Source organism: Microtus ochrogaster, unplaced genomic scaffold, assembly GCF_000317375.1.
Source record: "Microtus ochrogaster isolate Prairie Vole_2 unplaced genomic scaffold, MicOch1.0 UNK81, whole genome shotgun sequence".
In the NCBI taxonomy this organism is placed as follows: Eukaryota; Metazoa; Chordata; class Mammalia; order Rodentia; family Cricetidae; genus Microtus; species Microtus ochrogaster.
In genome coordinates this window covers 714,178-729,474 of record NW_004949179.1, presented here as the reverse complement: position 1 = coordinate 729,474, position 15,297 = coordinate 714,178, and the positions used below count along the sequence as shown (strand labels likewise).

General features: G+C 54.1%; 3 protein-coding genes across 4 annotated transcripts in view; 1 reads left to right on the top strand and 2 right to left on the bottom strand.

Annotated features, from left to right (window-relative positions):
- Positions 1–3,153, bottom strand: part of Cope (coatomer protein complex subunit epsilon) — an 11,878-nt gene extending 8,725 nt beyond the window's left edge. The window contains exon 1 of the mRNA XM_005370544.2: positions 2,971–3,153. Within this exon, the coding sequence (XP_005370601.1) occupies positions 2,971–3,096 (126 nt within the window). The 5' untranslated portion in view covers positions 3,097–3,153. The remainder of the gene's footprint in view (positions 1–2,970) is intronic.
- A 215-nt stretch (positions 3,154–3,368) lies between these two features.
- On the top strand, positions 3,369–9,659 carry Ddx49 (DEAD-box helicase 49). Its single transcript, XM_005370541.2, has 13 exons — positions 3,369–3,504; positions 4,734–4,857; positions 5,565–5,650; positions 5,734–5,855; positions 6,432–6,619; positions 6,706–6,846; positions 7,358–7,433; positions 7,947–8,023; positions 8,147–8,244; positions 8,668–8,742; positions 9,077–9,165; positions 9,241–9,312; positions 9,412–9,659. Exons 1-13 carry the CDS (start codon positions 3,390–3,392, stop codon positions 9,589–9,591), a joined length of 1,443 nt encoding a protein of 480 aa, XP_005370598.1. The 5' UTR covers positions 3,369–3,389; the 3' UTR covers positions 9,592–9,659.
- Positions 9,660–9,935: 276 nt separating this feature from the next.
- The window catches only part of Homer3 (homer scaffold protein 3), a 9,697-nt gene continuing 4,335 nt past the window's right edge, over positions 9,936–15,297 (bottom strand). For both annotated transcript variants that reach the window (XM_005370542.3, XM_005370543.3), the window contains exons 5-10: positions 13,118–13,222; positions 12,433–12,554; positions 11,650–11,806; positions 11,397–11,507; positions 11,217–11,303; positions 9,936–10,149 (exon numbers count right to left, since the gene is read on the bottom strand). In XM_005370542.3, coding sequence (XP_005370599.1) covers positions 9,958–10,149; positions 11,217–11,303; positions 11,397–11,507; positions 11,650–11,806; positions 12,433–12,554; positions 13,118–13,222 — 774 coding nt within the window. In that variant the 3' untranslated portion in view covers positions 9,936–9,957. The remainder of the gene's footprint in view (positions 10,150–11,216; positions 11,304–11,396; positions 11,508–11,649; positions 11,807–12,432; positions 12,555–13,117; positions 13,223–15,297) is intronic.

Sequence of the window (15,297 nt, the reverse complement as noted above, 5' to 3'; positions counted from 1 at the left end):
TAGCTTTGGTGCCTATCCTGGAACTAGCTCTTGTAGACCAGGCTGGCCTCGAACTCACAGAGATCCGCCTGCCTCTGCCTCCCGAGTGCTGAGATTAAAGGCGTGCACCACCACCGCCCGGCATCCTGGTGTCTTTGAGGTGGGGAACCCGAGGCCACAATCCAGCCTCTGCCGTCCATGCAACTTCACTACCTGCAGGGCCAAGTCCCCCAGTCCCTACAGCAGGAAGTGTGCAGACAGGATGGACCTCAAGACCTGGCCTGTAATCCCAGCATCCAGGAGGCTGAGGCAGAAGGGGTTTCCATTTGCTCAAGGTCAGCCTGGACTCTAAACATAGGAGCCTTTGCTGGGAAGAGAGTTCTGGCCTTCCCAGAATCCCTCAAAGCCTGTAGAGCAGGTGACTATGAAGGAGACAGAAGGCTTTGGGAGGAGTGAGGCAATTGAGGGCTACTGGCTTATCTAAAGCTGAAGGCCTGGATGTTCTGCAGCAAGGGAGTGGTTGAATGAGCCCCAGAGGTGTGGGCTGAGAAGCCATAAGATGGCAGAAATGTCAAGCGTGTGTAGGTCTTGGATTCTATCCCCAGCACTTTAAGATATGAAGGAAGAGAGAGAGAGGCGAGAGACTAGACCCATTCAAGTTTTTGGCACACAGACTAGGCCATTCCTGTGAGGAGCAGGTACATACATTTATTTTAGACAGAACCCAGGTTGGCTTCTATTGATCATTCTGCCTCAGCCTCTGGAGTAGCTGGGACCACACAACCCGAAGAGTCCTGATCACCACAGTGCTCATCTGTCTAGCAGCTAGCGGCTCTCACGGGGCCTGAAGCTGATGCAGGGAGAGGCCTCCCTGCTAGGAAGGAGCAGATGTGTGATGGGCCACCTGCGGTCTAAAGGTTGTAGAAGGGCTGCTGATGGTGTCCTGGGAACTCAGCTGAAGGACACGGCTGAACTACAAGACAGCCTGAGATTCCCCAGGTGGGAAGTGTGGATGGCTGGTGTCTGAGATGGGGCTGTTGAGGGCCGGCAGCAGGTGCGGAAAGGGAAGAGGAGAGAGAGGTAACAGGGCCATAGTGAGTCCTGGGCAGGGACACCCACAGAGGAAGAAAGACAGGCACAGGAGAGCTGGGTGTCCTCCAAAATACCCAAAGAAATAAGGAAAGAAAGGAAGAACGACGCTGTATTCAAAGGGTCATACAGATGGCTTGCTGGACCACTGACCTGACACACTAAACATTTAGAGGCCTGAATTCAGAGTTCAGGAGTCCAGAATCAGGAACTAACCACACACGTCCTTAGATCAGAGACAAAGCAGAAAGTGACTGGAGAGGGAACAAAGCTGTTCTAAGGATGAGAGGAACCTACATCTGCTGTTCTGAGATGACAAAAAGCCAGGGACTAGAGAGAACCTTCTAGAAGCTTAAAAAGTCATCAGCCAATGCAAAACCACTGGAAGTCCTTAGGAAGTGGAGAACCTAAACACGGCAGAGCCTACCAACTCTGGTAAGAATCATGCTGCAAGCCCTCTGCTGGAGCCACGCCCCCAGCCCCTTACAGCTCCGACCTGGAATGGCCGCTGTTTTCACACTCAGAAGAGCCATGCCTAAGAATACCACTTTCTGTAACTCGTGCTCCTGTCATTTTCTGACTGCCTGCTCTGCCTCTGTCACCAAGGCTAATGTACCTAGAAAGCTTGGCGCTCTATCAACTCCGTCTTCCACTGAGCCCAGGAGTGACTGGGTGACCTCATCAGCAGCCTAGCTGATGATGGACACAGTTCTCCTCTTTCAGAGCTGGGTGTGGCCACACGGGCCATCATCCCTGCATCTAGGAGGCTGAAGCAAAACTGTAATTGTTTTACAAATAAGATCCAGACTGGGACTCAGCTGGTAGAGCACTTGCCTCAGGGCTGCGGTTTCCATCCTCAGTAGTGCATGACTGGGCATAACTGCGATCCTAGCACTCTGGATCATCAGGGTCACAGGGAGTCTGAGGACAGCCATGGGCTAAAGGAGACCCTGTCTTCCTTTTATAACTATAGTTTTCTTTGGGGGGACAATTCAAAATAGGTTTCTCAATGTACCCCTGCTGTCCACTCACTACGTAGACCAGGCTGGCCTCAAACTCAGAAATCAGCCTGCTTCTTCGTCCCAAATGTTGGGATTAAAGGTGTGTATTGCCACACCTCGCCTATTATTGCTTAAGATAGGGTTGCCTAGAACTCCCGATATAGAGCAGGCTGGTCCTGCCTCTGCCTCATAAGTAGTGGGATAGAAGATGAGCCTGGTTTAGACATTAAAATCCAGGCGGAGGGGCTGGAGAGATGGCTCAGTGGTTAAGAGCATTGCCTGCTCTTCCAAAGGTCCTGAGTTCAATTCCCAGCAACCACATGGTGGCTCACAACCATCTGTAATGGGGTCTGGTGCCCTTTTCTGGCCTGCAGGCATACACACAGACAGAATATTGTATACATAATAAACATTTTTAAATAAATAAATAAATAAAAATAAATAAAATCCAGGCGGTGGTGGCGCACACCTTTAATCCCAGCACTCGGGAAGCAGAAGCAGTCGGATCTCTGTGAGTTCGAGGCTAGCACGTCCACAGAGTTCGAGGACAGCCAGACCTAAACAAAAAGAAATCCTGTCTCGGAAAAAAGAAAATAAAAAACAAAGAGGAGGGAGGGGAGGACAAAAGGAAACAGTAAGAGGTGAAAAGTGAGGCAGTGGCACAACCTGTCACCCTGACTTCAGATCAGCCCGGGCAATTAACAAACAGAATTTTGGGAACTGGGAGCATGGGCTGAGCCTGTCACCCCAGCACCGGAGAGGTGGAGACTGAGGGGGCAGGACTTCAAGGTCAGCCTCCGCTACACAACACTGCCAGTTCAAAAGAAGCCTTTGCTGTCAGAAAAACCGCGTCCGCCCAGAGTCGCAGAGCGTGCCGGAAGCAACCCCGTCCGCCGCCCACCTTCACTCGCTGCGCCTCGTTGATGCACTGCTGGTAGCTGCCGATGTAGAAAGCGTTCTTCACGTCGAACAGCTCGTCTACATCTCCGGAGCCGCCAGAGGCCGCGCCGGGAGCCGGAGGAGCCATGTCACCACCCCTGTACACAGTCCTCTTCCTGGGACACGTAGACCGGAAGCAAGGGAACTGTGGGAAACGTAGTTCTACCGAGCCAATCAGTAGTGCTGAAAATGAAGCCGCGTGATGCAAAGCCTCCTGGGAATTGTTGTTCAAGTATAGTCAGCAAGTAAGACGGTTTCTTACAGAAAACGCCAAAAAAGGGGCCGAGGCTGGGATTGGCTGAGAAAATTGTAGCGTGAACTTGACGCAATATTATCGCGCCGGAAGTGCTCATAAGTATACTCTCCGCGCCGGTTCGGAGCATGGCGGGGTTTGCAGAACTCCAGCTATCGTCGTGGCTCGTGGAACAATGTCGGCAGCTAGGGTTGAAGCAGCCCACGCCGGTACAGCTCGGCTGCATCCCGGCCATCCTGGAGGGTAAGTCCTCTCCGCTCTTCTCGTGCCTGCCTTTCTTTGTCCCTCTTCGTTAGCCCCTTTGGGTCCCACGAGTCAGGAGCTTTGATTGTTTCGGGGAACCTGACCCACAACATTGACGTTGAGGCTGCGACAATGGCACCTCTGAAATTTTCGTAGTCCCCGAGCATAGGGAGAATTTGGTGAATTAATCCACGGCACTGCAAAAGTAGAGTCGAGTTGCTGTCTTTTTGACTTAGCAAACAGAAAAAAGAGCCGTCAAACTCCAGGTAAAAATCAGGGATCCGTATTTGTGTCAGTGCTCTTTGTCCCAATTCACTTCTTCTGTTAAAGAGACATCCCTTGGAGGCAGGCGTGGTGATTCTCAGTCATCCCAATATAGAACAAGCGGAAGCGGGACGATCAGGGGTTCAGGATAGTCATCAGCTATGTAGCAAGTTCCAGACCACCCTGTGCTACTTAAAACCTTGTTTCAAGGGGGCTGGAGAGATGTCAGCAGTTAAGAGCATTGCCTGCTCTTCCAAAGGTCCTGAGTTCAATTCCCAGCAACTACATGGTGGCTCACGACCATCTGTAATGGGGTCTGGTGCCCTCTTCTGGCCTGCAGGCATACACACAGACAGAATATTGTATACATAATAAATAAATAAGTAAATAAATAAATTTTTTTTTTTAAAAAAACTTGTTTCAAAGAAGCAATCATGATGATTGTTGGACATTAGATCGTAACAAATTCAAGGAGCTAACGAAATTTAAACATTCCATTCTGCAGAAAGGGTGTCACCATAGAGAACAGGCAGAAAGGGTGTCACCATAGAGAACAGGCAGAAGTGACTGCCGCTCTGGTTTCCAGCAAGTTTTTGAGGCCTTTCCCCAAATCTGGAGGAATCCATGACGTTTCCTTCCATAGACCAGCAGGGCTTGCCCCCTTCCCAGATCTCCCATCCCTCTGGTTTTAGGACTCCCAAGCTGTATCTAATGAATTAGTTTGGAGCTTGAGGCTGTCCCCCTTTTCTGATCACATAGCAGGTGCCTGTAATTCTCCAAGCCTTAGAATTCTAAAACAGTCACCAACTAGTGGGAAGGAGGCCCAGCACCTCCTGCTGGTCTGTAACTTTCATGAACTCTTAAGTGCACCTCAGAAGTAGACCATAACCATCTGTTTCTTACACCGATGAATGAATGCCCAGTGGGCCCTGCTTCATGTTGATACTGCTTTGCCATCTGCCTAGGTCGAGACTGCTTGGGCTGTGCAAAGACAGGAAGTGGTAAGACAGCTGCCTTTGTGCTTCCCATCTTGCAGAAGCTGTCTGAGGACCCTTATGGCATCTTCTGCCTGGTCCTGACACCCACCAGGTGAGTCTCCAGCACACTCCTCACGGGTGACTGGTCTAGCTGTGCTTTCTTGAAGCTAGTGCCTTGGCTTTGAGCTGCCCTTGGAATGAGCCTTGATCCTGCCAGCCAGCTCCCAAATAATGACATGGAGACTTATTAATTGTGACATCTCAGCTTATAGCTTAGGCCTGTTCCAACCAGCTCCTATAATTTAAATTAACCCATTCATGTTAATCTATGTTCTATCACGTGGCATTACCTCTCTTCCATCCTAACAACTGAGCCAACCTCCCCCCTCTTTTTTGAGAGAGGTTCTCTCACTGAAACTAGGGCTTGCCCCAGCCACCCTGCGACGTCACTGCCCTTCTCACAGCAAGGTGAGAGACGCTGCTGCACACTGAGCTTCACAAGGACCCTGCAGATCTGAACTCGGGTCCTCGTGCTTGAGCAGTGAGCGGTTTGCCCACATAAGTTGATTTACTGTTCGTATGTGCATCCATGTGCACATGTGGGGGTCAGAGGAACACCTGCAGGAATCAGTTCTTCCCTCCTGTGGGTCCTGTGGACAGGGCCCGGGACGATAGCTATGTCACCAGTCCACCTAGAATTGATTTTTGAAGAGGCCACTAACATTAGGGAGGTGGAGGGCGCAAGGAGCCTAGGGAAGGAGAAACAATGGGAGAGAAGCCCAGGTGCTCGCTGACCCAACTGGCCCTTCTCATCCACAGGGAGCTGGCCTACCAGATCGCTGAGCAGTTCCGGGTGCTGGGAAAGCCCCTGGGTCTGAAGGACTGCATTATCGTTGGCGGCATGGGTATGGGGGCTGAGAGGCTGGGGTGAGCCGTGGGTCCCTACTGATCCCACCCACCTAGCCTCACCTCCTCCCCCCCACTCCAGACATGGTGGCTCAGGCGCTGGAGCTGTCTCGAAAGCCACACGTGGTGATTGCCACCCCTGGACGCCTGGCTGACCACCTGCGCAGCTCCAACACGTTCAACATGAAGAAGATCCGGTTCCTGGTGAGCCAGGTGTTCCCCTCGGACCTCGAAGCCAGAGACTGGGCTAGGAAACATGCAGTATCCATTCTCTTTCCTTTCCTTTTTTTTCTTTTCCGTTTGAGGTAGGGTCTCTCTGTGTATCCCCGCTGTCCTGTAACTAACTCCCTGTGTAGATGTGAGCTGCTATGCTCAGCTGATATCCGTTCTTGACTTGGTTTCACATGAGCAAAGGGCTGGAAATAAAGACGAGGGCCGCCTGGGCATGGTGGCTCGTACCTTTCATCCCAGTACTTGGGAGGTAGAGACAGAAAGGTCTCTGTGAGTTTGAGGCCAGCCTGATCTACATAGTGAGTTCCAGGACATTCAGGGCTCCACATTGAGCCCTTGCCTCATATGGACACGGCATACAGAAGGCGGGCACCCTTGAGGACCTGCTGGAGCCTTGCAGAGTGGGGATGTGGGCCTGAGGCTGGAACAATGTTCAGGAGCCCATTGGGTCGTCCCTGAAGAGCGGGGGACTGGGCATGGGGCAGGTCCTGGGTTGTGTTCGCAGCTTTTGCACTGGTCCAGCCCCTTGTCCCACCCCTCTGGCTGCAGGTGATGGACGAAGCTGACCGGCTGCTGGAGCAGGGTTGCACCGACTTCACTGCAGACCTGGAGACCATCCTGGCAGCTGTTCCAGCGCGCAGGCAGACCCTGCTGTTCAGTGCCACGCTGACTGACACGCTCAAGGAACTGCAGGGCCTGGCTACCAACCAGCCTTTCTTCTGGGAAGCTCAGGCCCCGTGAGTTCCAAAGCTGTGGGTAAGGGTCCGACCAGAGAGTGCAGGCGGAAGGGGAAACTGAGGCTCTGCTGCTGCTCTGCCCCCAGGGTGCGCACAGTGGATCAGCTGGACCAGCGCTACCTGCTGGTGCCGGAGAAGGTGAAGGACGCCTACCTGGTGCACTTGGTCCAGACCTTCCAAGACCAGCTGGAGGACTGCTCCATCATCATCTTCACCAACACCTGCAAGTGAGTAGGCAGCTCCTGCCGCCTGCGCTGGACTTGCGGCCCTGTCTCCCTCATCTGCAGGTGCGGCTAGGCCAAGCCTGGTGCTGAAGTGATTCCAGCACCGAGGAGGCAAGCAGATCTGTGAGTTTGAGGCCAGCCTGGTCTATATAGCAAGTTCCAGGCCAGCCAGAGCTACACTGTGGCCCTGGCTCAAACCAAACAAAAATCTCAAAATAGTTGGCTGTGTCAGCTTGAGTCTGTTAGAAGGGCAGAAACAGGAGGCTCATGTCCACAGAAGAGGACATGTTCTCTGTGGGACAGAGCAGGCGGCCATCAGGCACGGCAGGATCCAGCCATTTAAGAGCGCTCTTCTGGAAGTCAGTGCCACAGTTAGGGCTGGTCCTTGTTGGTTCTAGCTTTGAGAAGCACAGCAGACAGACAGCAGACCTAGCATCTCTACAACTCTCAGACCACTTGTGTGACGTCCCGGTAGGTTGAGGCAACATACCCACAAGCACCCTTTTCCCTCCAGGACCTGCCAAATCCTTTGTATGATGCTTCGGAAGTTCAATTTCCCCACAGTTGCGCTACACTCCATGATGAAGCAGGTGACGGCCGTGGCCACTCGGAGGCTGGGCATGGAGCTTAGTGGGGAGAGTGCCTGCCTAGCGTGAGACCCTGTGTTCTATCCCCAACCGTGTAACCTGGGCATGGCTTGTGTGCCTGTTACATTTGTTCAGGATTCAGTACTCAGGAGGTGGGGCAGGACGAACAGGAGTTTAAAGCCAGTGGGGTTTTTGTTTTCTTTGGGGGCTTTGGGGGGGTTTTGTTTTTTCTTGTAGTTTGAGACAGGGTCTCTATGTAGTCCTGTCTGTCTTGGATCTCTCTATTTAAAGTAAGCTGGCCTCAAACTTTGAGAGATCCTCTGGCTCTGACTCCTAAGTACTGGAAGTAAAGTGCATCGTCATGTTCAGTGCAACCCTGGACAAAAATACATGGAAACAAGATACCACATCTCAGTGGTGCTCCACCCTCTCCCCGTGTCACCCTGGTGTCCCTGGTCTCTGTCTTGTCCCAGCCCCGTCCATCTGCTCACAAACCTCCCCCCACCTGTGGCACAGAAAGAACGCTTTGCAGCCCTGGCCAAGTTCAAGTCCAGTGTGTACCGGATTCTTATTGCCACGGATGTAGCCTCAAGGTGAGCAGGCTCAGAGCAGTGTGCCTTTCTTCAGGGGTCTAGGCCACTGTGAGACCAAAAGGCTGGGCTTGGACATGGGAAGGAATGACATGGGTGCCCCAGCTGAGTGCTCTATACCCCCAGGGGCCTCGACATCCCCACTGTGCAAGTGGTCATCAACCACAACACCCCCGGGCTCCCCAAGATCTACATCCACCGAGTTGGTCGAACAGCCCGTGCAGGTGAGCAGGTCCAGGTATGGGAGGTTCTAGTTGTAGTGAGAGACTCTGGGGAGCTCAGGTCTGTCCTTCAAAAGCAAAGAGTCGGGGGGGGGGGGCACCTTACTGGGATGTTGACCCAGGGACCAAGGAGACATCTGCTCTGATAGTCCCTCCTGCTTGTAACTAGGAGACAGGATGCTGGGCTGGGCGGGGCCTGCCATCCCACCTGCTGGCACCAGAACCCTGTCTGAGGCTGCTGTGACCTAGGCCCTGCTGGCAAAGTGCATCAGCTCGGTCACCATTGTAGAAAGAAAGGGCAGCAGAGCAGGGCTAAGCCCCACCTCTCTGAGTGGAGCCACGCCCTCTGAGGGGGCTCCTAGAGCCTACCAGCTGGGACCAGCCACTTGGTGGGGCCCAGGTTCTGTAACAGGTGTGTCCCTGCAGGGCGGCAGGGACAGGCCATCACCCTGGTGACGCAGTATGACATTCACCTGTTGCATGCCATCGAGGAGCAGATCAGTAAGTGGGCAGGGTCCATGGGTGGGAGATGGCGTCCCTGCCTGGGTCACTCTGGAGCTGCATCTGTGGTAGTTAGGTAGCCAGGACTTGAACTCTCACTCGCCCATTTCATTTACTCATTTATTTGAGACAGACCGTTGCTCTACAGAGCTGGCTTAGAACTCAGTGATCCCCCTGCCTCTGCCTCCCCAGTGCTGTGATGACAGGCATCTGCCACCAAGTTTGGCACTTTTTTCCGAATGTCATCAGTCCAGACTTCCGGAATTGGGGCTCCGAGGGCCAGTCGCTCAGCCCAGCTCAGTGGTGCATGTCTCCTCTCATATCTGCTCTGCAGAGAAGCAGCTGGAGGAGCTGGCTGTGGAGGAAGCCGAGGTCCTGAAAATCCTCACGCAGGTCAACGTGGTGCGCAGAGAATGCGAGATCGTGAGTGTGGCCACCAGGTTGTGGAGCGGGGCTCCCTGCCCTGTGGGCCTGCCCTGACCTGTGCCCTCTCCGTAGAAACTGGAGGCCTCGCATTTCGATGAAAAGAAGGAGATCAATAAGCGGAAGCAGCTGATCATGGAGGGGAAGGTAGACCAAGGGGCAGGGCTAAGCAGGGGTGTGGCCAGTATGGGAAGCTGCCCTGCTGAGATCTCAGGATCTCAGAGACAGCCTTGCTCCCTTCCTCAGGACCCGGACCTAGAGGCCAAGCGCAAGGCGGAACTGGCCAAGATCAAGCAACAGAATCGGCGCTTTAAGGAGAAGGTGGGGCAGACGCTTCGGCGGCAGAAAGCAGGGATTACAGGCCGAGGGGCTCGTCCTCCTGAACCTCGGCTTCCGGTGTCTACCCAGGATAAGGCTCAGACCTGAGCACAAACCTACAGCCGCTGGTCCTTGGGTGGGCCACAGAGGACCTCAGTAAACACTCTTTAAACCTGCCAGTCCGACTTGAGAATGGGGCGGGTTGGGTGTTGAGCTGCGGGTCTCTGGTCCCCAAAGCCTCTCTTGCCCTATGGGGATGACCACTGCGGCCCTCACTTGCATCTCTGGGATGCAGGGCGGTGGCAGCTAGCGACAACAGGTGCCAGCAACACCTCGTGCTTGTACAGCCACGTACAAATGTAATCTGGGTATCAGCGCCACCCTTGGATTCTAGAGAACTACACAGTGCAAAGCTCAGAGGCGGCCCTGGTTCCCTGCCAGGGCACCTTAGGGCCGCAGACCCACCAGGGCCAACTAGGGTGTCACCTCTGCCAGGCGTGCCAGGCCCTCACGCAGCTCACTCAGCTCGAACAGTCGCACGTCTAGGAGCTGCGCGGCCCGGCCCACCTCTGCCCGCGCGCGCTCCCTCTCAGCCTGAGCCTCCTCCAGGCTGCACTCCATGGCCCGCAGCTGCTGCTCCAGCTCTGCATTCCGTGTTTCTAGGTCCTGCAGGGGGAGGAAGGAGCTGTGGGGTGGGGCTGTCTATGAAGCCTCTGGTCGCCCTCCCTGCTGGGTGTGATCCATGGCTCCCACTGGGAGACGACAGCATAAAGTGTCTTAAAAACGGGAAGTGCCCAGCGTGAGTTCAGAGCCCAGTGGTCACATAGAAAGCTGAGCATGGTTGTCGTGCATTTGTAATCCCAATCCGGATTCGTGGAGCACACTGGCCCGCCTAAACCTGCCCAAGGCCAGTAAGAAACCATAATTCTAAGGACTGGGGAGATGGTCAGTGCTTAAGAATATAAACTCCGGAGCACTTAGGTTCGCTTTCACACGGGGCGGCTCACAACCGTATGTAGTGCCCTAGGGAGCACAACCCACACAAGTAAAGCCAGATGCCCCTGGGGGAAGCATGGCGGCGCACACCTTTGATCCCAGCACTGAGAGGTAGAGGCAGGTGGATCTCTGAGTTACAGACCAGCTGCAGCTAGAGCCACGGTATCATAAAAATACCCAAGTTGAAGGTTTAATCCCCAGTACCCACATGGTGGAAGGAAAGAACTCCTAACCTTGTGATCCCAGGAAACATGCTTAGCAAAGTGAGTGGTATTTAACTGAAGGGATGGTGAGGTGCTGGCTGTAACCTGACAGTCCTTAATCCCAGTCCCTCTTACCCACGGGAAATCCGGTGCCCCAGATACAGCTAGGGTCGGAGAACAGATCCCCACTGCTCCGTGGCTCAGAACTCGCGCACAGTGAGACAGACTGAAGCCAGTGGTGCCTGGTGTGCGCTTACACCACAAGCAACCACGACGCAGGCCCCCAGTCCAAGGGCCCTCGGTTCTGAATCTGCACAAGCTGCACCCACCCCCAAAGACAACAGGGTCCCCAGGAATGTCTTGGGGACACTCCAGGTACTTTCTTGGGTGCCGCAGACTGCTCGAGTACGGGAGGATGAGGTCTGAGACTAGAAGAAGACCTCACAAGTTTGGGTAGATATTCCCATCCTGCTCACAGGCAGGTGGAACCTGTTCTACACGCTCACATACGTGCGCCCATAACCCACAGCCAACCTGAACCTTCTGCTGTGTCTCCTCCCGCTCAGTAGTGTCAGGAGCTTCTCGAGTTCCTGAGCTTTGATTCTTCAAAGTCTGGATCTCCTAGAGAGAAAAGTTTCCGGGTCTGCTCAGAGAACCCTGGATTCCCAGGGAGACTGGCCCGAGGCAAGACCTTGGAGCTTGCTCCTCGCTCACCTGGTCCTTGGTCTGCACCTGAGCCTCCAATTGCTCCACGGATTGGCTGGTTACCTCCTTCTCGCCCACCGGAACCGGCTCTGCAGCCGCCTGGGCCTCCAGCTCCGCCACCTGCACACACGCAGCTCAGCATTCCCACCCTCTGGGACATGGAGAGCCTGGGGATCTCATGGTCTCAAGTCATTTTACAGCAAGAAATGATATTCTGGAGACTGAAACGGGGCAGAAGAGATAGGGGGGCGGGAGTCCTCACCCGCTGCCGCAGGCGCTCGGCCTCTGCACGCTGGGCCTCTAGCTGCTGCCTCCATTGCGCGGCAGCTGCGTTGGCCTCGCGTAGGGCCCCTGCCAGCCTCTGGTTGCTGTCCTGTAGTGCGAAGAACTCGGCCTCCCACTGGACCTCGCTTACGGAGCTACGGAAAGACACCAGGCTGGGGGTGTGCGTAGCCAGAGAGGGTGGCAACTAGTGGAGCGCCTCCTGGGCTAGGAGCAGGGTCGGGACAACACTAAACTAGGAAGCGGGGACCAGAGCATGTGGAGCAGCGAGTTGTGGCTCATGAACTGAGACAGGAGGATACCCTTAAGTTCTATGTCAGTCTAGGCTACATAATGAGTTTCAGGCCAGAGTGGGCTACACCGCGAGACCCTGCCTCCAAAGATTTTTGGAAATCTATCCCTGCCTCTCCCAGATTGTCATGTGATAGCCCATGAGAGCCACGGAGTGGGAAGTAAATGTGAGGGAGGGGCAACCATGAGGCAGGAACCGATTGCCTCCTTTCCCAGGTCGGCAGCCTGGATTCCTACCCCACACCCCTGCCACCTGCGGCATCCACGCCCACAAGCCTTGCTCCGGTATTAGCACCACCATCCAAGGCCCCATCCCACTACCCACGTCCCCTGCATCCTAAAAGTCTGTCCTGGGGATTCCCTGGCACGCCCATGGTGCCAGCCAAGGCCCTGCAGCTCAGTCAGAGCCACAATACACTCCTTAGGCCCCAGTCACGCCCAATCTTGGCTTCAAGCAGGCTCCACCCCTCACCCTTCCGACAGCATCTTCTTCAAGCGCTCTCGCTCGGTGGGGCCAGGGGCGTCTGCACTCTGGCTGCGGAACAACTTCTCCTCTCCGGGACCGTTGGTGCTGACCAAGGGACTTGGGGGAACCTGTGTGTGGGAGCCAGGACTGAGTCACCGTGAGAGCTTGCTTCAGTCAAGGGTGAAGTAGGAGGTAAGGTAGAGTCGAGGACTGGGTCACTGGGGTACTGATTGAAATTAGGGAGTCTGAACAGGCCTGTGAAGCCCAGTGTTGTGCCCCTCTCCTCACCCTCCATAGCTCCCCAGGCTCGTGGATGGGGAACCACACCCCCGGGGGGGGGTGTCTTCACTGACACTGCAAGACCCAACAACCCTTAGAAACAGGGATCTGAACACTTGGAACTATTCTCCAGGAAGTTTTCCCTTGGGCACAGAAACGTCAAACATTCCACTTAAAACCGAGAAATGGGCTGGTGCGATGGCTCAGAGGAGCTGGTCACCAAGCCTGAGGCCATGCTGGAAGGAGAGCTCTGCACCCAGACACATCAGCCAGCCTTAGACACACATGTGCACACATGATACATGTCTAAGGCCATCGGTCAGCCTTAGACACCTGACGTCAGAAGCACACACAGCTGCCCCAGGAATGTGGCAGGAATGAGGCAATAGAGGCAGACAGCAGAAATACCCACCTGGTGAGAGGCAAGGGCCAGGGCAGAACTAGTGAATTCGCCATCTTGAGATTTCTCCCGAGCCAGTCTGGCAGCTTCCTTCACCTCCTGAAACTTCTCAGCAAACTGGGGGTGAGGCAGGGGGACAGTCAGAGGCATTTCCCTCTCCACCTGTCACATCCCCATCCCCCACCTGCACCGGCACCCTGGAGCCTTCGGGGAAGGTTGGAAAAGGTCAACCCTGTGACCATCTTGGGTGTCAAGGGTGACCAGGGTTATGCCATAGAGGTGACATTAAGGTTCTGAGCCACACAGAAAGGGACTCCCTGTTCCTGTCAGGCTGGCTGGGAGTGGACAGCCGGAGGCTGCGCCCATCTGTCCTTCGCGCTTGCCAGTATCTCCTAACACAGGGAAGGGTGTCCACAGCTGAGAGTGCTGGCCTCCTGGCACTCCTGTCCTGTGCTTATGAGAATGTATTTTCTTTTCACTTTGAAATAATTCCCATAGGCAGCAGGTAAGAGCACCGGCTGCTCTTCCAGAGGATCTGGATTCAATTCCCAGCTCCCAACTGTCTGTGACTCAAGTTGCAGGGGATCTGACTCCCTCACACAGACCAATGCTCATAAAAATAAATTTTCACTTATCAGAAATAATCTGTGAAGACCTAGCAATGACTCCGTGGTTAGGAAGGAAGGCAGAGCTGTACTAGAGTCCACACCACCCCGGGCAACTAACTCCTGGCTGTGACCCCAGGGGATCCAGCACCCTCTTCTGGTCTTGGGACATCCACACACATGCACAAAGGCACAAACAGAAATTTCTTAAAAAAGAAACCAAGCGGTGGTGGCACACGCCTTTAACCCTAGCACTGGGGAGGCAGAGCAGGCAGATCTCTGTGAGTTCGAGGCCAGCCTGGTCTATAGCGTGAGTTCCAGGACAGCCAGGGCTACACAGAGAGACCCTGCCTCGAAAAGAAAAGAATATCTGAGGCCAGCAATCTGACTCAATAAGCTGTTGTCAAGCCTGATAAGCTAAGTTTGACCCACGGGACTTGCAAAGTAGGAGGGAACTGACCCTCACAGGCTGTCCCTTGACTTCCAAAGCACACAGACACGCAGCACAGAAAAACCAAATAAATGTAATAAAAACTCTTAAAAGAACCCGTGTTTTTAATTGTATGTACATACATGTAAGCGCCCCCAAAAACCAGAGGCCTGAGTTCCCCCCGCGGGGCTGGAGGAGGCTGAGCTCCATGCAGGTGCTGAGACTGACTCAGTCCTCTGCCAGAGGTGCGCATGCTCAGGACCTCCTCACCCTGGGCCGCACTGGAGAAGCGCAGGCAGGCAGATTAGGAAGCTAAGGTTAACCTTAGCTAGAATCTGAATTTGCAACCAGCTTGGTTTACACAGCAAGTCCCAGATCAGCCAGGGCTACACACACAATGTGAGACCCCACTACCCACAAAAAAGAAAAATAAGAAAGAAAATAATTTTTAAAAAAACTTATTTATTTTATGTGTATCACAGTTTTTCCTGCATGTATATCTGGGCCACATATGGGCCGGGTACCCCTGTGTCCAGGTGTCAGGTCCCCTGGAACTGGAGTTACAGATGGCTGTGAGTGGGATGGATGGGTGCTGGGAACTGAACCTGGGCCCTCTGCAAGAGCAGCCAGTGCTTCTAAAAACAGAGCCATTGCTCCAACCTAGTTTTTGTTTTTTTTTTTTTAACCAGGCAGGTCGATCTCCATGAGTGTGAGGCCAGCCTGATCTACAGAGCAAGTTCCAGGACAGCCAAGGCTATGTAGAGAAACCCTGTCTCAAAAAAAAAACCAACCCATTCCCAAAAAGGAAGAAAGGTCTTATCAAAAAAAAAAAGGGGGGGGGGATTTGGAATCTGGAGCAAGGGCTCAGGGGTTAAGAGCACTGACTGCTTTTGCAGAGGACCCAAGTTCTGTTCCCAGCACCCACATGGGGACTCACAACCATCTGGAACTCCAGCTCCAGGGGATCTGGCGCTCTGTCGTGGCCTGCAGAGATGGTGCCAGCACACACAGTGAATACAGGCACATACAAGTAAAACCCTTATACACATGAAATAAAAATATTAAACCAGCCGGGCGATGGTGGCGCGCGCCTTTAATCCCAGCACTTGGGAGGCAGAGGCAGGCGGATCTCTGTGAGTTCGAGACCAGCCTGGTCT

Coding starts and splice junctions, on each gene's coding strand:
- Ddx49 (XM_005370541.2), top strand. CDS start 3,390: ATGGCGGGGTTTGCAGAACTCCAGCTATCGTCGTGGCTCGTGGAACAA. Junction 8,024..8,146: donor GCCACGGATGTAGCCTCAAG/GTGAGCAGGCTC, acceptor CTATACCCCCAG/GGGCCTCGACATCCCCACTG. Junction 9,313..9,411: donor AGCTGATCATGGAGGGGAAG/GTAGACCAAGGG, acceptor TCCCTTCCTCAG/GACCCGGACCTAGAGGCCAA.